The sequence below is a fragment of the Carassius gibelio genome, chromosome A19 (assembly GCF_023724105.1).
Source record: "Carassius gibelio isolate Cgi1373 ecotype wild population from Czech Republic chromosome A19, carGib1.2-hapl.c, whole genome shotgun sequence".
Lineage (NCBI taxonomy): Eukaryota > Metazoa > Chordata > Actinopteri > Cypriniformes > Cyprinidae > Carassius > Carassius gibelio.
In genome coordinates, this window is record NC_068389.1 from 25,861,731 (window position 1) to 25,884,089 (window position 22,359).

The 22,359-nt window shown below is 38.5% G+C and overlaps 1 protein-coding gene across 8 annotated transcripts; it reads right to left on the bottom strand.

Annotated features, from left to right (window-relative positions):
• Nucleotides 1–22,233, bottom strand: rxrba (retinoid x receptor, beta a). 8 transcript variants are annotated; one of them, XM_052533870.1, is made up of 14 exons: nucleotides 22,027–22,191; nucleotides 21,331–21,465; nucleotides 18,866–19,095; nucleotides 18,011–18,037; nucleotides 17,395–17,548; nucleotides 16,660–16,839; nucleotides 14,607–14,630; nucleotides 12,263–12,423; nucleotides 10,533–10,662; nucleotides 10,248–10,380; nucleotides 7,464–7,505; nucleotides 6,643–6,734; nucleotides 4,322–4,427; nucleotides 1–4,159 (listed from the first exon to the last, which is right to left on the bottom strand). In XM_052533870.1, exons 2-14 carry the CDS (start codon nucleotides 21,344–21,346, stop codon nucleotides 4,012–4,014), a joined length of 1,443 nt encoding a protein of 480 aa, XP_052389830.1. In that variant the 5' UTR covers nucleotides 21,347–21,465; nucleotides 22,027–22,191; the 3' UTR covers nucleotides 1–4,011. The 8 variants fall into 8 exon arrangements, with proteins under 8 accessions (XP_052389830.1, XP_052389832.1, XP_052389833.1 ...); XM_052533872.1 differs by lacking the exon at nucleotides 18,011–18,037 and having other exon boundaries at nucleotides 22,027–22,233; XM_052533873.1 differs by lacking the exon at nucleotides 7,464–7,505 and having other exon boundaries at nucleotides 22,027–22,206.
• Nucleotides 22,234–22,359: the final 126 nt, after the last annotated feature.

Here is a 22,359-nt window from a genome sequence, read left to right on the forward strand (position 1 = left end):
TGCTGTATTAAAACCTTTACTTACACATGATACATCCAACAAAAACAGATTCTGAATTAATGACAAGAAAGCAAAAAGAAAGACATTTTCCTTTCTCCACACTTGATCATTTCCACAACTGCTGGAGACAAATTAAAACTAGACAAGAAAAATGAAGAGAGAAGGGTGTGTGGGGAAAAAAACCCCCCCAAATAACATGACAGTTTTGCACTAATACGTCAGGATACACAAAGATGTAAAGCATAAGAAAAGACCAGTCAGAAAACATTGTGAGAATAGTTTTTTTTTCCTTTTGTTTGGAGAAAAATAAGAAAGCTCTTTCATATCAAGTCCGTAATCTCTTAAAGCCTCCCATTAAACAATCACCGTTTTCACCGGCCCACACACACTCACAAATATTAAAATCATCATCATATAGCCCTCCTTCAGCTTTACATCCATTCAACAGGATCCTGAATGAAGTGAATCGCACAAAAAACATTACACCTCAAAATCATTATGGAAAAATAAAATAAATTCTATTAAAAATGCATCATTCCAATTATTCTAAATAATGATTTTCATTACTGCAGTTCAGTGATTTGGATTTAAAAAAGCAGAAAAAAAGTGTACAATTTAAATGACATATCGCTTGCTTGTGATACACTGATGAAAAATGAAAATGTGCATTAAAAAGGTCCTAAAAATTTATTTAATTATAAATTTCCTTCTTTCGATTTTGTGGTGATGTATGACGCAAACACAGTTTTTTTTGTGATTCACAGGTATGAACCCACTTCACCTTCTCAAATGACTTCACTCACTCATATCTTATGCATATTTCTCTCTTTACAGAAGCAAACATTCAACAATAAAGCACAAACGCAGATAAAAGTGAATCCGCTCTCAGATTGTAGCGTGCATAACCACTTCGTTCTCAGGCAGAGATTAATTCAAGTTTGCACTGTGCATATTTCAGAGCGCCGCTCGGCTTCAGATACACATACAGGAGGGCTTTCCCACGCGTGACCAAAATTGCAGCAACAAGGCCTTAGAAAAAAGCACTAACAGAACCCTCTGGATCCCCGACTCCGCTCTCTATTAATAGTTGCAATAAGGGCTCTCTTTAGTGAACATCACAGTACACAGTCCACCACTACTGGTTAGTCAGGAACACACTCCCCTCACACCTGTTTGGCAGTGCTGAATCAGTTCAGGTGCATCATGGGTAATTCAGAGGTTACAGTTCATCGTTATGAGACTGAAAATGGTACAAAACCTGTGCAAGCCTTATATTATTCATTTTTATAAACGCTTTGCAACCTTAGAGAGCTTATGAAAAAGTAACAATTATGGGGAAGAAAGAGAGAGAGAAAAAAAGAAAAGAAAAGTGGACCCCAAAAGACAGGGAGGGTCGGCCACACGAACACACAAGCTCACAGCGTATGTCTGGATTAACATGCATTCAAGCAATTATGGCAAACTGCAATCAAGTAAAAGGAGACGGGGCCATTGCACTCTTGTATGTATCTTTCACACAGGACTTCCTATGTATTGCTGCACACACACACACACACACACACACACACACACCCCCATAGGCTGAATGACAACTCTGACAAGACTCGAGTCGCCCACGGGAAACACAAACTTACAGTACACCATCAAATAAGCCTTCCCACCCACCGTTCAGATATAGAGCAGACCATCAACCCCAACCCCATTAGCTTCAATACCTGGATAAATGGAAACTGGTAGACAAAACATGCAAGAAAATACAGAAAACTCGAAACTGCTTGGAAGCCAAATTTAAGGACCAGAGGTCAGATGTTGATCACATTAAAAAGACTTAAAAACAGGCTTCTTCCAACCACTAGCCTTAACAAAAACACACGGGGAAGTTAAGCTAGGACAACCAGAGCTCTGGATTCAGTCACATGTCAATGGCTAATGTATTCTGCATTACAGTAAATCCATCAATCCTAGAGAACCATCTCATCTGATGCTCAATCTGTCTTTCTGACATGATTATACTCTGAAAACTGGGAAATTAAGCACCTCGTGAATGTGTAAAACACTTGTACAGATACAGTTCAGATACTAATAATCTGCATTAAGTTTGATACTATAATTGAAACTGCTATGCAGAAGTTGGCATATCAAATTCAAGCTTATTGGAGAAATTGCATATTTTGACCACTGCTGTGCATCTGTTCTCTCTGTTTTGGTATCAACATTTATGTCTAACCGTTAGCACCAAAACAGGTGGGACCTCTTGCGATCTCTAGCTATACTTCTTTATAAAAACATCAAATACTTTCAGTATTTGATCTCAAGTCCCTGCCTAAAATTCCTTGGTTGAAGCAACAAAAGTACAGAAAATGGTACCCACCATTAATACTGGTGCATTTGCTGGACTGTTTAATGGCCTGAATTCTTCCCTGATGGCATATTCAGTCTTTCTCAAAGACTATACTATACCACTCCCACATAAATGCATAGAGATTGTGATGGATGCTGGTTTTGACACGTCGACCTTTCAGATTGAACGCACAATTCTTACATGACCCTAGTCTCTGTTGAATAAGACGGATGTGTTCGAGAATACATTCTTGCCAGATTTAGTGAGTCACTATGAAGGGAAGCAACCTGTGCAGATGGAATGTAGAAGAGGATTCTACTGTGACGAGATGTGTTCTAAAAATCGGCTTAAAATATCAAACATTTGATATTCTCTGACTGGATGGAATCATAGTCTGGAGCTCAAAACAACTCGAGTCCAGGACCTTCAAACACTATGATATCAGTCGTGCCTAAGTGTCCAAAAACTGCTGACTGGCTCCAACTTTTGGGAACAAGACTGGTATATAAATTGTGTAGTGTATTCCAGCCTTTACACAGACCACAACCACCTTTGTTTTTCAATACGCCAAAGTTAGTACCAGTTAAATCCAAACAAGCCTAATGACAAGCTGATTTCATCAACACAAAAGAAAAAGGCCTGCTACACTGATCATGTGGAAAGGACAAGAGTGGTTGAACATACTTCACAGCACACATACACACTTTATAAATATTTGTCTTTTGGGGGGCATGGTGTGGATTTGGTTCCCATTTATGGAATTGGTGACGAAATAAATCAAAACTTGGGGGAATTATGAAATGGTAAAGGTACAAGGTCCTCTAGAAGGTACCAAAACCAATCTATTTGTTCATTTAAAAACAACACAAATCAAGAAAAACAAGGTCAACCATCCTATTGCCACCAAAAAAAGCAGGATTCTCCTGCGAGATTTAATCTGTGCCTTTAGGCTCTCCTTGGAACATGATCAAAAACTCATGTCCATGCATACATTTATTCACAAACGTTAAACTCTAGCCTGCATTTTTAATAGGGCCAGATGCAGCAGGCAGAGAATTTCCAATGCCGTTTATAAGTCAGACTCATTTCATGAGTACAGTACAAAGTAGGATTTCAAGGTAAAAATCCCAAAGATAGCACGTTAGCAGTATTCCACAGTCAGAAACGAACCGGCTGGTCTGCCGTCACTTGATTCGTACCAGCCAAAGGGCTCGGCAGATTCTCACCCCGGTCACACATGCACTGTAAATTCAGCCGACGGGCTGTCTAACTGCAGTGACAAATGAGAAAAAAGTACAGTTCGTGCATTCAGAGTAACATACAAACCAAAACGATACACAGATCTCTAGAATCAATATGAGAGTTCTAAAACTGGAAGCCAAAGTCTTTAAACCAATGCTCTTGATTTAGAACACCCAGGGAATCTCTCTGGACAGCTCAGACTGTGTAAAACATTACATGGAAAACAAGTGTACTTTTTTTTTTTTCAGACAGCTTAGAGTCTTTTTCTCTGGGCTGTACTGGTTTGAAGGTGCGGCATGAAGAATATTTAGGAGAGAATTGTTGGGGGAAGGTATTAATGTGAAGTGAGACCGCAAAGACCCAGAGTCCAGGGTGGGTGCGATACCCTGGTGCAAACCGGACTGAACTGGATCGGAGGCTGGTCCAGGTTAGGTCAGCTGATGTGGAGCTTCAAGCATTTCCATTAAGAAGGTGTCGATAGGGGTGTCTCCAATCAGCTTGAAGAAGAACAGGTGCTCCAGGCACTTTAGGCCAATAGAGCGCAGCGCTGGCAGTCGGAGGAGGAGCTTGGCAAACCTGAAAGCCAAGTGAGATGAAGAGAAACTACAATGAACTGTAACCCAATTGGCATATCTTTCTTCCCTCTATGGAAATTCTAGATGGGATTTTTACTTCAATAACCACACTGTTGCAATCAATTGAGTGACAGAAGAGAGAAAACAAACACATGTACTCTACCTGCCCTGCTGGTCAGGATATCTCTGTTTACAATAAGCCTCCAGCGATGCATAGACCTTCTCTCTCAGTAACTCCACTTCACTCGGGCTTGACAATCCCTTTGCATCTGCACATAAAACAACAAATAAAATGTAAAGCTGCCTTTATGACAGAACAGCAGAGGTGGAAGTCAGCAGGGACTTTCAGTGTAACAATATATTGGTCTCTGGATGTGTAGCTGTTTAATATTGTGAGATATTGCAATATTTTTGTTGCATGTCTCTTTTGGCGCTTTGCACCATTATATTCTTAGCTAAATCTGAGTTTAGACTGTGGTTGAATAGAAACGCAGTGTAAAAACTATGAATGAGCAGAAAATGCAACAGTATCAGTCCCATCACACAAACACCTCTATATAGTTTGTAGTTAAATTGTTAATTCAGATATTTTAATGCCAATGAATGTTAAAAGATTAACATACTTTCTAATATTAATCGAAGGTGAGGAATGGGAAATAAAATTATCAAATAATTATTTTATATATATAAAATGTATTTATTATTCATATAAAATGTAGTAAAAAAATATATCTGTGGTATCAAAATGAGCGCGGTAACATATTTAACGCAATTTACGTTCACTCACTCACGACTGCTGTTCTGTCACTTTTTCTCTTGACAAGAAGTGAATTTATTCAGTCGCAGAACGACTGAGAATGGAAGACATTTCAGACACATGCTCCACTTCACTTTGGTGCCTGCCGTGGATATGGTACTGTGCTCGCAGTGCGTGCTCTTCAGTTCCATGCTCAAAGGCACCGGTGCACGCTGCATGTGTGTGTATCATTTTATATCAAACCACAATTATTATTAAAGCTGCCTTAAAGTGGGGGTACATTGGTGTTTCATGTATTCAGAGTTGTTCACAGTGTCAAAGAGATTCTCATGTTAAACATGGCCGAAGTTGTAAAAAATAATTAGGAAGAATGAGAGAATTTTTGTGCCAAAAATCTTACTTCCGGGTTGGTACAAGTTTCGGCTGTTTTTTTTTGTGATTGAAGAAGTAGTTGTTTTATTCACATACACATACATATATTCATATGCACTTGAGATAAAACAAAGAACAAAGAAATAACTTATTTGATTGCGTATTTAATGACATAGACGATGGTGGAACTCCTTATATGAGCATTTCTCTCAGAAAAGCGCTCCGTGCACACGTTGACCAGAAGAGAGCGAGACCGTGTGCATCAACGCACTTCATCAGGAAATCGTCAGAAGCTCTGCATTGGATTTGTTCGAGAATGTCTCCAAATAAGTCTGTTTTTGGATGTGAGGGAAAGTTTACCGTGTTCAGTTTCCCCATGAACCCAGCGTTACACGAACAGTGGATGCAGTTTGTTTTTCCGGGGTAGCAACGGAGTGTAGCAAGTGCTATTGTGTGTTCTGGTCATTTCAGTGACAAATGTTTTATAAAGAAGGCCCAGGTCGACGCTGGATTTGCACATCGTTTGCTATTAAAACATGGAGTGGTTCCACTCCCAGTGATAGAAAACCCCATTCATGCAAGTACAACTGCATCAGATTTCTGTCTTTATTTGGAAATCAGCACATAAGAATATGTTAATGAAAACAACACAAAACATTAGTATTATAGCTCAGCTCATGGAACGCCTCCAGGAGCTTGGCTTTTTCCGGAGAGAATTGGAAAGCTGTATTTTTCTTTTAAGAATTATGATAAAACTAAAGACTTTTTGGAGTTATGAAGGATGCAGTACTACTCTTTAGGTACTCAAGATTAACATGAGATTAGGTGAAACTGTGTATGTTATGTACCCTTTAAAACTGCATGCGTGTAATATATTTTAGATATTAATATAACATGTATATTTATAAACACGTCTCTGAAATCAGCCCAGCACTCTCTCATCTCACACACCCGATTTAACTCGTCGGCTCGTGTTTATTTTAGCACTTCCGTCAGTGAATACAGAGCTTGAAAAACACTAAAACATATATCTGTAAGAAATACAGTTAAACAAGAAAGTAGCCTAAATAAGAAAGTTAAAGACACCCTGTCTAATGGACACGAGCGGCACAGCGTTAACATCTTTCATTTATTGTCGTCTCATTCTCACCTCACCTAGCTAGTTGTCTTTATTGTTGCCATTTTTTTCTATTTTGAAGTTCGTGAGTTCATACAAAAAAAATACAACCCACATTTTATGCACTAAAAATGCAGCAAGAACAAAAAATGTAAGTATGTGTATTGTGTTTTCTTCTGGGAAAAAGTGGTATCGGAACATCCCTAGCATAAATGAATGTGAATCGAAGGTGTCTGACCTGGGTTGAAGAGGATGATGGCTCTCAGGCAGCCCAACTCGGTTTTATCCATCTGCATGTCCCTCATCTTGCTCACCAGCTCCGTCAGAACCCTGACACCATTAAAATCATGGTAGGAAGGAGCAAGGGATGAAAAGCAGGACAGCAATGGTGGGAAAAAGAGAAGTCTCGGGTTAAAATCCGAAGTACAACAATTCGCATTTACACACTACAAAAATAGCTTCAAAATATATTCAAAACACAATCATAAATCACCTGTAATATATAACAGCCTTCATATTCAGACAAACAATCAGAACAATCAGAAATGAATGTTTTAGAAACAGAGCATGCCACATAAGATATCAGTCACTCGTGTTAACATTAGTCACTGTCGGGCCAAAAGCTAGCGTGCTAGTGCGTGCCAGGTGCGTTTCCATTGTCACTTCTGGGGCTTGATCTCTGCATCATCTGGGCTTCCTCAGGGCCAATACCCAGGGATTTTTGGGATCATATTTGTTCCGTCTCTTTGTTGATACACATAAATTTCATATACTCTGTGTAACTCTGATTGGCTGTTTGTGAGCGCCCTCTGTTGCTCCGGATGAAAGGATAACAGTACAGTGAGAGAGAGAAGAGAGCACTGGCCCGACAATGGAAACACAGCTATTGTGAGTCCAGGCAACACATTCAATCACACAGACATTCGTACACAAATTCAGTTTGGTCTTTACCTGCCCCAAACAGCCCCAGACATAATTTAATCCAAAATAAACTGTCTCAAGCTACAGGCTTCCCTGACTGCTGCTGTTTGTTTATGGCGTGTGGCGGAGTGTCATTACCTGTCGAATATGGCCCCAACCTCTGCATTGTGCGCACTCTCCCTGTGTGTTCAATCACAATGTGTTATTAAAATGTCATTTCACATTTCAATGTTATATAATGTCTCCCCGCTCCAGAAAGGCCCAGGCAGAGACGTTAAGACTCCACGTATGATGGCGGTAGGCCAAGTTCAAAGAGTAACAAGCTACAGGCTCTTGTTGAAAGGAAGGCAGACAATCATGGGTTGGCAGCAGCAAAGCTTGAAATTACAATTCCCAGCACAAAACAAATACAATATAACATGAAGAAAGAAATCTTTAACAGATAAGACCAGGGCTCAACAATAAGAATGGATGCTTTAATTAATTGATGTAAATTCGAACCATGCACACTGTTTTGGAAATCTGTTGAGCATCAGTTAAAACTGAAAATTAAATGTAATTAAATGTTAGTTTAACTTCATTTCTAGCTAATTTTATATGAAAAATGCATTTATGTACAATGCATAATAAATGTATTCATAAATTGCCTTGTAATGAAATCATACTCATATCTTTAAATTATAAATTGTAGCCTAATTTAAAATGCATTATAATATTTGAAGGTTTGCTTGTCAAGTGATTTAAAGCATCACACTTTCTAAAAGTGTAACTATGAATAGATACGTTTAATAATCTATTTTAAAGGGGGGGGGGGGGGTGAAATGCTATTTCATGCATACTGAGTTTTTTACACTGTTAAAGAGTTGGATTCCCATGCTAAACATCGACAAAGTTTCAAAAATTAAGTTGTACGTTTGAAGGAGTATTTCTGTTCCAAAAAAACTCCTTCCGGTTTGTCACAAGTTTCGGAAAGTTTTTTTCGAGTATGGGTCTGTGTGACGTTAGATGGAGCGGAATTTCCTTATATGGGTCCTGAGGCACTTCTCCCGGAAGAGCGCGCGCTCCTGTATAGCAGAGCACTGAGAGCACAACAGACTTCACTGATCAGAGCGAGAGCGTCGCGAAATGTCACAAAAGGAGTGTGTTTTTGGTTGCCAGGGCAAGACAACCCTGCACAGATTACCAAAGAAAAAACAGCATTAAAGGACCAGTGGATGGAGTTTATTTTTACAGAGCATCAACAGAGTTGTGCAAGTGTTTGTTCCCTGCATTTCAAAGATGCTTGTTTTACAAACCAGGCCCAGTTTGACGACGGATTTGCGTATCGTTTATTTCTTAAGGATGATGCAGTCCCAACGAAAAAGGGTCACAATCGTGTGTTGGAACCACAGGCGGTGAGTAAAACTGCTTCAAATATCTCTGCCTCCTTGTTAGTGCGTCCCCTCCCATGCCAGAGACCCGGGTTCGAGCCCCGCTCGGAGCGAGTCCTTGCTGCTGCTGCTCTCGTTCAGTTTCAGCCTCGGGATCTGATTCTGGATCATAAATAAATGGCTGAATCTGACTGTTAGCCATGGTTTGTTTTGGATGATGGTTTTTTCCTCAAGGTAATGTCACAGCTTCCAAACGCTCTCAACGCAAAAGCCTACTCGCGCTCGTGATTCTTTAGCTCCGCCCACACGGCACGCCTCCAGTCGGTCGTGTTTTTCAGGGAAAAATCTGTACAGACTATCTTTCTCTTATGAATATAATAAAACTAAAGACTTTTTGGAGTTATGAAGGATGCAGTACTACTCTATAGGTACTCAAGATTAACATGATATTGAGTGAAAACAAACATTTCACCCCCCCTTTAACTATGGCATGAGGGCATACAATGCATAAGGTGCATTACAAGGCATAATTAATGCATTTAAACTACTTTTCCAATGCATTATATTAATTTTTGCATTATATTGTTGAGTCCTGAAGATGTTATTATTATTTTTGTTGTTGTAGAATATAACTGCTCAGTGACTTAATGTACAATTATGTACGTTAACATCTGAATGTCCTAAATTGCTCAAAATGCATAAAATGACTCTGACCATGCAGCAGATTTTGCTCAGAGGGTTAAATAGCATTTAAAGCCAATAAAGCAAAGCGGGAAGCAAGTGCACACATCACACGGCACAGACAGGAGAACAATGAAGCACTGAAAATTCAGGTGAGTTGGACAGTGAAGCACAAGGACATGGAGGCTCATTTCTGAAGCAGAGACATTATGATGAATGGCAACAAAAGACAATTTCATATGAACATCACAACAAACTGTAGCACAGAACATCTAGAATGAGCTCTTTTAAAACAACAGCCTGTAGCTCATTATTCCCGGATTTGCAGAAGACAAAGATCAAATATGGAGTCTTGAGAATTTATGGAGAGAAACGTAATAAGTTTGTAAAAAATCGCTGTAATTACCAGCAGATCGAGAGTGAATACCAGAGTACGCTTCATACATGTATTGATCATGTAAATGGGAGTGTGTGGAGACTAGAAGCAGAGGAGAGCACTGGTGCACATATAGGTGTCTGCATGTGTGTGTGTGTCCTGTGTGTTCGTGCAGTGTCAGTCTATAAAAGCACACTATATATACACAGCAGCGTCAAGGCAGCAGGCTGTCAGGAGGTATTTTTCTTTGTCATGACACAGGAAGATCCAACCACCTTTGCAGCCTTATATGTGTCGAGAAGCAAAGCTGTTAAGTAAGGTTCATGAGCACAAATCATGATATGATATTTCTTGCCTAATCCTTTCCACACATAAGCACAGCAGGTCACATGCATATCGATTCGAAACCTATAGCGAGTAAAACTAATAAAGCCAAGACCTGACGAAGATCAATACAAGGCTATCCCATCTGGAGTCATGTGACATGACTATTACCTGTCAAAGATGGCTCCCACCCCTGCGCTGTGAGCACTGTTCCTGTGCACGTGGAGGCCGGTGGCCAGCAGAATGCCATCCTTCACCGTGATGGAGCGATGGGAGAATGACGCGATCAGTAGCTCATTCCAGCCTGATGGACAGATGAAAGCAGCAAAAGATGAGAGGGGATCATTACTGAGAAAAGCGCTTTATTAAGGTTTTGCTAAGGGAAGCATCAAAAAATACTGTTTGCAGTTTCCAGTTCACGTTCAGAGTCAGAAAGACAAAGGTGAACAGGTTTACCAGCTCGCAGCAGGATGACCTGGTCATCCAGAGACAGCTCACTGAAGTGAGGGATCCGTTTTGCCCACTCCACCAAAGTGAACAGCTGCTTATCAGCCGCCTGGCAGATATTTGTGACTGGGTCGTTCGGCTGAGGAGAGGAAACAAAAGTATTGTGGGTAATTCGTAAGGAGAGGTAATGCAAAATCTTGAAAATAACATCATGGAAGGCTTTTTGTAATTTAGCAGTAGGAATTTGCATTTCAATGATATCATATTAAGATTGCAATTCAATTTATGTTGATAACGATAAGCTCTGCACATCTGTACTCATTAATCGAACAGCCAGTCAGTGTGTGTCTCTGTATGAATGAATGGCATGGTTTTGTCTATTACACTATAGCCCCTTTCACACTGCACGTCAGACCCGCAATATTTCCGGAACATTGCCGGGTCGCCTTCTGTGTGAAAGCAACCACGTCCCGGAATTGATTACTGAATTGAACCTGGGTCGGGGACCTAGTATCATTGCGGGGTTCGACCCGGGAGCGCTGTGTGAACAAAAGCCAGATCTAATTCCGTGTTGAAGTGATGATGCGCGATGACTCTTTTACCGGCTGTTTTGAAGGAAGATACATATGCGCAAACTGTAATGAAGCAGAGATCAGTTAGTTCCTCACTTTCAGCGCTGACGCCGAGATCGTTTGCTTGCTTCAGTGAAAGTATAACGTGCCTAGCATTGTCGACTCGTACATTACATGTCACGCCCTGATGTCACGTGTCGTTACGGGATCTTCAAGGGTCGTGTGTGAAAGCACGCACATATACCGGGGTCATCACTGGCAGTGTGAAAGTGCAAAATCTAGCGACCAGGGAACAATTGCAGGAACACTTTACCCCTGTATTTGCCGGAATGGCAGTGTGAAAGGGGCTAAAGTCAAACACATGTGACGCTCCCTGTTTTCAGCATCCGATATCTCAATATATGAGGACACACAAACTTAATCTCACCATTTCATTTGAAAAAAAAAAAAGTTTGGTTTAGCTTGAAGTAATAATGACAGGACAGTATTACATTTTCCAAGAAATATTTTCATCCTTGTTTTAATTTACACAGTTCTGTTGTTAGAGATATTTATTTGACAATAAAAAAATTATCAGTTTTCATTTGATTACAAGGATTTATTAAGGTGTTAATGTTTTAATAATTTCATTAGACACCATTTTTGATAATACATTTGTGTAAAAGTAGCTATTCTTTGGAGTTTGATTGAAACAAGAAGTCTTTTTTAACTTCAATCTCAAGGTCTAACAAACATATGGAAACATATGATTTGTGACATGAAACACCAAACCCACTAGATTTAAACAGTCAGCAACAGCCACTGCAGTATCATTGGTTCTCAAATTTTGTTTGAGTTTAGCAACCATCACTTGCAACTTGATAAAAAGAAAGAAATGGCTGTATCATGGTCAGTGGATGAGGTGGCAGAGCAACTACAACTATCAGTCTATAATCCCACTCACTTTGAAGCGTTACTAAACTGCAGTGGAACAGCAAACTGAGCCAAAGTAAAGCGAGCCGAGTCGTACCACGCAATGCAAAAGTGCCATAATACGCAACTTCCTGCTTTTAATCAGCCCACAAGCTAAAGTTAGAGCCCAATTACCTTGAAGTTCTGGATCACGTAACAAATAATCCTGACACTAAAGATCATAAATCCTCTTTAACATGCTTATCTGTAACTTACAGAGCTTCCCCCTGAGCTGCCATCCGCATGCAGCTCAGTCTTCTGCTCCACGGCCATCTCTGCTTCCAGAATCTTCTCCACGGGCATCTCTTCATTCGCTGCGCTGGTGGACTCCACCTCTCCCTCTCGCTCCTTGTTCCTCTGACGCTCCTCTTGAACGGCTGCATCCCACACAGGGAAGTGAGGAAGAGGGACCAGATGGGGAAATAGAGATGAAGGATAGGGCAGAGGACAGATCAACAGGATGGGAAAAGGAAAATGAACAGACAGAAGGGTAGTGAATAGGGAAAGCGGTAAAGATGTAAACAGGAGTAGAGAGACACAGAGATATACAGATACATGTAGTTCCTGGTTAGTTTTCAACATTCATTCACACACTGAAGTCTCCCAGCAACATTGCTTCTTCAGTGACCCTTATTGCACATATCCAAAACAACATTCTCACATGACTAATATATTTTTGCAGCATCATGTTATTTAAAGGGGTCATATCATGAGGAAAAATATTTTCCTTGACCTTTGACAACAGTTTGATGCACTTTGAAAACTTTCAGTTCCCAGTTCAAAAAAACTTCTTCATGTCACACCAGACACATGATTGTCCACATTTATACAATGACTAATAGTTAACAGAAACTTGGGACGTCCAGTCTTGGTAAAGAAATACAGAGAAAGTGGGACGACACCATTTACTTTTACTTTGAAACACCAGAAAAACTAATAATAAGAGCAAATTTTGGTGCTGTTTCTGGTGGTGTAAACGGGGAAATCCTGCAACTGCAGCCTGATGCATCAAGTTACAGAACTGAATAACGCATTTCTATTGACAAAATGCATCTATAAAAAATTGGAGTAGGGTTGGGTATCGATTGAGTTTTATACGATACCGGTGCCATTACGATACTTTTAAAATGGTATCGGTGCCTAAACGGTGCTTGAACCGATACTTCTATAAAAAATCAAATAAAAATAAAGCCTAAAAAGGATAACATTACAGAACAAAACAAATGTTTACAATAAATCCATAGCATTCACACGCTCATTGGATGCTTTCATTTCCCAAGCTTCCTTTACTCTAAGACTAATAAATGTATTTCATGATCTGGGTCATTGTTTCATAGAAAACCACACATCATGTTTCTACTGTATCTCTGTCAATCACTCTAAAATATTTAGTTAAGATGAGTGCTGTCTGTCACTGTCTTTAATCAGTTCTGTGTGTTCCTGTATGCTCATTCTTAATAAAGTAGCAACATTGTCTTTGTAAAGTACAGTCTTAGGCACAGTAGTATTTTCACCCCAAAAAAGGGTTATCTTTTGCTTTAGTATGTCAGTAGGAAATATCAGTTTACATTTCCAAACATTCATTTTGCCATTAATTTTAATAATAATAATATAGTGAGATTGTTGAACGTGTTCCTGCAGAGCATTACTGTGATTTTATTCATCTTTAATTTTTAATCTAGATATTTAAATAATATTCACTATATAGCCTACATCAAATTTATTAAAACAAATTTATGAAAGGTTTTTAACCAATTTTGTAAGGTTTGTGCCACTGCTGCTCTTAACTAACACTATTGGTAATTACCAAAATATTGTTTTAGTTTTCTGTATTGGTTAGACCGCCAACATACGTAAGCCTTTTAGTAACAGAAGTCAGCTATTTTTAATGCTGTAATATAATTATTGCTGTTTTCTGTGAAAAAAGTGCTTTAGTGTTTTTATATACAGATACCCAAAAAGTACATAATAACAGCAATTATGTCAAATGTTATCAAAGGGAAAAAAGGATGCATTGTTTGTTATAATGTGAATAAACACTTTTTAGTTACAATAACATTTTTAGATTTTTTTTTTTTTTTGACAGATTCCTAAAATATTTGTGTTTTCTCTTATGACAGGTGGTCTAATAAATTAAGCGCTGTATGTTTTCAAAGCATTCAGTTGACACATTTGTTTTAAGGACATTGGGCAGAATGTGGAATAGTGTGCTTTTGTCAGTAAAATTCAAATAAAGAAAATAGGGGTTTAATCAGATTAATCCCAAAAATAATTATCGGCCAACTAATCGATTATCAAAATAATTGTTAGTTGCAGCCCAACATTAATATTTTTTTTTTCTAAATAACATATCACTTTAAGAATATATTTTCAAAGAACCATGGTGAATAAATGATCTTATAAAATAAAATGCAAAATAGTTCCATTAAGTAGACCTCAAGGAAATGACCCCTTTAATAGCGGTGACTAATATCCTACAGAGCAATTCTTTCACCATTCCCACATTCACTCACTCACACACAACCACCACTCCCTCCCTCCCTCCCTGTTTTCTCCTTACATCGTTGTCGTTCATCTTGGACCACTACAGAAGGAGAGGGAGGAAGAGAGAGAACGAGAGGAAACAAAAGAGGGAGAGAGGGGGACAGGTGTTAGTGGTGACAACAGCCCTCCCTCCCCTTCTGCTCTCCTCTCTGGTCTGTGCTGTGATGACTATGACTTAGCCACAATATCTTCTTTACATTCAGTGTCAACAATCTTATGAAATCTACATGTATCTGCTACACCTACTCCTGTCACTGCCATCTTTCTGTCTGGCTTGATTCTAGAAAACACTTGCTCTCTCCTCAGTTGGCCAAGCAAATCCATCATTAAGTAAATTAAATACAAAATATAAAAAATACATTTCTGCAATTATTTATTACATTTCTTAAATGCCATTAAACTGCACATATTATTTAAAGGATTACTTCACCCAAAATTCAACACTAGCTTATCCAAAATGTAGATGATTTTTTTTCTTTTTCCAGCTGAAGAGAAATTAAGGTTTTGAAGGGAAACATTTCAGGATTTTTCTCCATCTAATGCAAGTGAACGTGTATATAATAAGGCTGTTTTTTGTCTCCTACGTCACACATGACTTTCCCAACATGCATGTGTCACGCAAGAGGTCATTAACTAAACAGTCTCGTGATCGTGCATCGCAAAGATGGACCAAGGTGAGCATATGTCGTTAAAAAGTAAAGTATTTTTTTCTGACTGATGGGTTCGGAAGAGAAGACCCTTATTTGTCAGCTGGGGTCGTGTGGATTTCTTTAAAGCTGCTTAAATATGGATTTTGGCTGCTTTGGTGAGCCCAGTTCACTTGCATTAGATCCTGGAATGTTTTCCTCCATTACCTTCATTTTTCTTCAGCTGAAGTCAGTCAGTCATATGCATCTCAGGTGGCCTGTGGGGTGAGTAAATAATCAGTCATTTTCATTTTTGGGTGAAATATTCCTTTAAATGCTTAATTGTCTATAACCCACTCTGCTCTCTAGACACTAGCTTCAGTTTGTATTTCTTGCACCACTAAATGAATAGCACCACAGCACTGAACATTTCAAGATGTAGATCAGTCTTTCTATTGCATTAGCTTTAAATACATAAAAATACACACTGTGACCAATGTAGTCAGATTTAAAAACAAGTGAGTATTAAACATAGTTGCATTTATGAGTAGTGGTCAACCGATATATCGACAAGGCCGAGATTTTGTTTCTCAAATATCGGCCGATAAGTTTTTCTGCTTGGCCGATGTGTTCGAGACAGGACTTTTATTCTGACAGTGCTCACACTCTTCATCTTCATCTTGTTTGTCGTCGTCGTTAACAGTTCTGTCTAATACAGATAAAAGTCAGTCTAATAATCAGAGAGAACGGTTAAAGGAATTAATGTATACATTATAACGTTTGCTTTTATAGAATTAGTAATTGGCAAACATTATAATCATTTCTCGTTTGCAGTCAGCATTAAGCAAATACGCATTTATATCATTTAAACAAATCTTCGAATGACTAATGAACATTTCATCTTGCAAACTTATTTGAATCCAGCTGTGAGATCTTGTGAAGTGTGCATTTTTATCCAGCATGATCACGTGTTCTCTGCGTAATGATCAGTCCGTGTGAATTGAATGCTTTAAACTTGTGATTTTAAATTATGCTGTGCTTTATGCATTTGCCCACAGTCATATTCATGTCATGTTCTCTGTGTGCTCGCTGTATGTAAAATGAGTGTTACCCTGGCTTTATTTGATATATTTATTTGTGAAAAATACTTTGTCATCTAAAGCATAAGTAGGTTTATTTTACAAATTTTTTATCTTTTGTCAAATGATTTAAAATTTCTTAAATATAATTTTTTATTTTCTTACCAAAAAATATATCAGCCCCCCTGCTTTCCAACATATCGCCATCAACATCGGCTGTCAAAAAACATTATCGGTCGACCACTATTTACAAGGTGAGGTAACTCTGAATAACCCATATCAGTGAACCACTACTCCTCACTTCTAGTGTAAAGAGGATCTCATCTTGGGTTTGTGGTATGTGTTTGTGCTAGGTAGGTCTTACCCTCTCTCTTCATCCCCATGGCCAGGCACTTCTGGTAGCGGCAGTACTGGCAGCGGTTCCTCTGGCGTTTGTCCACCAGACAGTCCTTATTGTCTCTGCATGTGTAGCTCAAGTCTTTCCTCACAGTGCGCTTGAAAAAGCCCTTGCAGCCCTCGCAGCTGTACACGCCGTAGTGCTTTCCTGGAGAAAAGAGACACGAGGTGAATTCATGGAGGTGAAAGATTTGTGTAAATAAACAAGTGATCCTAAATTTGAAGGTTTCATAACGTTATCTCATAATGTTGTTGTTACATAAGTGTCACAAAATGAAAAGCTGTTTTTGTTTATTTATCAAGAAAATTTTCAAGTTTCACATAAATACTTTCTATTTAACAAGGGAATCCTAAGAAAATGGACTGTTTTCCAAAAACAAATGTATGCAGCATATGATTTCTGAAGGATCATTTAACACTGAAAACTGGAGAAAAAAAACTCAGCTTTGCCATCACAGGAATAAATTCAATTTAAAAATTCATAAAAATAAAAAGAATACAATTATATTACAGTTTAAGTGTATTTTTGATTAAATAAATTCTGCCTTAGGGAGCACAGGGGACTATAAAACATAAAAATATATATCTTACCGATCCCAGACTTTCGAACAACAGTGTATTATAACATTTAAATATTTTTTTATATATATAGTTTCAGTGTTTCCTTGAAACGGGTTAGGGTTAGTGTTTATCAGTGATGTACCAGAGGAGCGATCTCCACAGATGGCACACAAGCGTTTCTGAGAGACCATGGGCCCTGGGCTGTGGGCGGACATCGGCTTCAATCCGTAGGGCGGTTTGACATCATCAGAGCTGCTGACGGCGTGCAGTCCCGACATGGACACGGTGGAGTTGATCTGAGACGGGCGATGAGGTGAGAGATAGAGAAAGAGATAGAAGTGATAGAAAAAAGCTGAATAAAATGAACACTTCCTCATTTTTGTTAGAGATGCACAAAAATCAAATCACAAGATAATGGAAAAATACATGTTAATTTCTTATGATCAATATCACATGCCTGGTTAGCTCTCAACCCTTAACTGATCACAACAAGTGATCATAAATCACCCCAAATCATTCAAACACCGTTTCATCCCAAATCCAATCCTTTGTCCACAGCTGGAAGATGATCAATCATTAATAATCTTATTTTGGTTGCATTCTAATGAACACAACCCCTCAACACATGGCATTTAATCATCCAAACAGAACTAGATTTCAAAAGCTAAGAGCAACAGTAAAGAGAAGACATATCCATGAGAGAAGCTACTAGACAATGAGGAGGGAGTCAGAAAGTGAGAGAGGGTACAAGGTCTCACCTCTGTGTTTCTGGCAAACATGTTCATCTGTGAAGCAGAAATGCAGTGATGAGGTGGAGCGCAAAAAAAAAAAAAAAGCTTGTGGCGTGAGGGAGGTGCTACTAAATAATTACTAAATCGACCATGCTCTTTTGTTTTGGCTAAACTCAAATTTAGACTATGGAAAAAATTACATAAAATCAGGCTTAGATCGACAGAAACCTACCCGAGAGACTTTGGAAATTAAGGTCAAAATACCAGATGGTCTGTTAAACATTAACGGTTTTAGAGGGAAAACCTCAAATGATCTCAGTGAATAAACAGTGATTTAACTTCAGATTTCTCAGGTTCAATTACATGTTGCTAGTCATTATACAATACTGTTCAAAAGATATTTTAATTGTTTTGGAAAGATGTCTCTAATGCTCACCAAGGCAAATTTATTTAATTATAAATACTGTAAAAACATTAATATTGTGAAATATTAGTACAACTTGAAATAACCATTTTTAACGTAATAATGTAATTTTTGTTACACTTTTAATAAATTGATATGAAATATTTAAAGCTTCATGATTCCAATAAATTAGACGTGCTTATTGATACATTAATAAAATTTTATTAAAAATGTAAAAAGAATTTACTTGCCAGTCTAGAAAAAAAACATATTCCAGAAAAATGTAAATGGGAAAAATGGAATTTGTACAATAAAATAAAAAAAATAAATAAATAATTGGATTTCATAAGGCTCCAATTAGTAGGCAGAACTGGAAATCAAACGAGCTGGACGGATTGTCTTGTAGCACAAACTCAGGCCTTAAATGAAACATGCAGAGTCCAGTGGAAAGTCAGAAGTGTTAACATGGTGATGCTCACCTGTGGGCTGCTGATGGGGCCGTAGCCTACAGAGGGAGTTCCTGGAAGGCAAGGAGAACCCAGAGAAGAACTGATGACGGAGAAGGGTGAGCCCATGCTGCTGATGGGACTGTTCACGGCTGAAGTCATGGGTGGCAGGGAAGTCATGGCGGCAGCTGAAGGGGCCAACGGGGGCGAACGCTGACCTGATGGTGGTGAGGAAACGGATGAGCTGTCTGGACTACGAGAATCTGTTAGGAAAGAGGAAAAATTATACAGTCACATTCAGGGAGGCCATTCATTTAAAAAGAATATAGAAGGTTTTTTTTTTTGTAAGACCTCATCTTCGGAACACAGTTTAAGATATTTTAGATTTAGTCCGAGAGCTCTCAGTCCCTCCATTGAAAATGTATGTACGGTCTACTGTCCATGTCCAGAAAGGTAAGAAAAACATAATCAAAGTAGTCCATGTGACATCAGAGGGTCAGTTAGAATTTGTTGAAGAATCAAAAATACATTTTGGTCCAAAAATAACCAAATGACGACTTTATTTTGAACGACGTGTTATCTTTGTTATTGGCCGCACCAGAAAACACGTCAGCAGCGTCATACGTCAACAGTTACAGCAGTCACACTTACAATAGACCCGGAAGAGAAGACAATGCTGAATTTTTTTTTTGGACCAAAATGTATTTTTGATTCTTCAACAAATTCTAACGGACCCTCTGATGTCACATGCACTACTTTGATTATGTTTTTCTTACCTTTCTGGACATGGACAGTAGACCGTTCACACAGCTTCAATGGAGGGACTGAGAGCTCTCAGACTAAATCTAAAATATCTTAAACTCTGTTCTGAAGATTAAACGGAGGTCTTACAAGTTTGGAACGGCATGAGAGTGAGTCATTAACAGTGATGGGAATAACGGCGTTATAAATAACGGCGTTAATAACGGCATTACTTTTTCCAGTAACGAGTAATCTAATTGATTACTCTTCTCATCTTAATAACGCCGTTACCGTTACTGCCAAAAAATGTGGCGCGTTACTATAACTGATGATGAAGCTGTTTTTTTTGTTTGTTTGTTTTTTTCATCAGACCAACTAGATCTCTGAGCGAGAGGCAAATACTTTTTTTTACTGTTCTTCCTTGGTTAGTGGGCAGAGCACGAGACAAGCACATAAATGCTGTCGATTGGCTGAGGTAGAGTAAAATTTCATTGTAAGCCAATCAGAGGTAGAGTTGGGCGGGTGTTCGAAAGCACGCATAGTAGTGATGGGAATTCGGCTCTTTTGACTCAGCTCACTGAAAAGAACCGGCTCTTTGGCTCACAAACGGCTCTTTAAATGACTTTGACTATAATATTTCAATTTTTATTACATAATTATTTAATTTCTATAGGCTAAATTTGAAAAAATAGAGTCGGCTCTTCAGATATGCGAGCCAGCTCCCGAAGTTCAACTAAAAGAGCCAGCTCTTAGAGTCGGCTCATTCGCGAATCGCGAACGACTCCTCAAAAGCTCATTCGCGAACGAGTCGATCCATCATCACTAACGCTCATGAATTGCGAACAACCCATCATAACGCATAGTCGGACAGGACAGGACACACAAGGAACAACACAAGCCAGTCAGTCAACGAGAGACAGGTATGGCAAGGAGCCCAAATAATCCAAAAGTAGCCTTCTCTAAATGGAAGTATATACAATACTTTTTCCTTCAAGAAATTAAAGAAACAATAAAAGGAAATATCAAAAGTTCCCAAAAATCTATCGTGTTATTTGCATTGATCCACTATATAAACATAATATCTACATACATGGCATTTGATTGGAGGCTAGTCTCACTTTGTCCCACAGCAAAATTTTTTTTTAGATGTGTGTACAATGTTTCATGTTTCTGTTAATAATGTATTGTATTAAGTGTCCATTTCATTATAATATTCAGATTTATCATAAATAATTGAACATGCACATGTATTTTAAGTTCCTTTAAAGAGGGGTAGAGGTGGGGTCACATTTGAGCATTTAAAATTAAATTTTGCTTGAAAGTAACGCAATAGTTACTTTCTTAAGTAACTAGTTACTTTTAAAATTTGTAACTGAGTAACTAATTTAGTTACTTTTTGGAAGAAGTAACTAGTAACTGTAACTAATTACTTTTTAAAAGTAACTTGCCCAACACTGGTCATTAATGACATGATTTTCATTTTTGGCAGAACTAACCCTTTAAAGGGAGAAAACGAACAACCAATTTTACATACATGCTAGGTAAAAAGAAACTGATACTGAAACCAAGCAATTTAAACTTATGAAGAAACATTCATAAAACAATGATAAACTGAGGTCTACAGATAACCATAACATCTTATCCATGCTCTAGTAATACACAAAACAGTGTCAAACACAAACTTGAAGAGGGGCAGCTTCACAGCTCTAAGTGTAATTTTTATTTCACAAATGTGGATATAAAATCAAAACTCTCACCTCTGCTGTCACCCATGATGTGCAGCCGAGCTCTGCTGATCACACCGGCTCACTCGCTCTGATGTCGGATGGCTGTTCAACTCAAGACCGCGGACTGAAGCCCGGGCCTGGATCTTTCAATAACCTACGTTATCACTGCAGATTACAAAACACTGCGTGAATGACACTTAAACTACTATCTCGCGCGACAGATAAATGGTCACTATGCGCCAAAGCGAGTTATAACACGTCTTTCTAAAAATGACAGAAATTTTATTTTTGAAGCTAACTTACGTAATTTTAGCACGCATAGGAACTTGACAGATTCAATAGCTTCAATGTATTTTAAGAGGATTTAGTTCGATAAAACAAGATTAATCTCGTGCAAGCAGCCAAAACGAAATTTCCAGTAGCGGCTAGTAGATTAGCTCGATGGAAAGCTTTAATTTAACGTTACTAACAAAACGAGCAGCAATTCACATTATAAAACTGCTCTAAAAGTATGCGCATATTAATTAATGTCGTGTAAGTGAACGGCACTGGTTTAATTTACAGTTATTGTGTGTAAACACATTCATTTATATTTGTGTACAGCTAATCGACTCAACTAGCATGTTAGCTAGCACGCTAATAACTGCAGGCACAATTTACTGTTTACTAACCAACAGCGGAAAATCGCACTTAATGTTATTATGACAAGTGTAAAGCAACACGTACCTGTCAATAAATGTAAACAACAACAGCATTCACCCGAGTTACGTAAATACCAGAAATATTTATGTTTTAAAATGGCTCAATTAGGGCCGCGACTCTTCGTTCCCATTTCCTCTGTGTGATTCTCACAGTTGCCTTCTTGATCTTCCTTTCTGAGGAGGAAACCGAAGCTGTTTACGTCCGAGCGTAGAAACTGACGCCATTTTGGCTCGAGTAAAGGATCACTTGAGCCAAAATGTCTCCAAATAAAGTTATTTTCTTCTTTGGAAGTACATTACATAAGTGCTTCTGGGCGATTCTACAAATGTGTGTCGCATTAGTATGTTTACATAATGC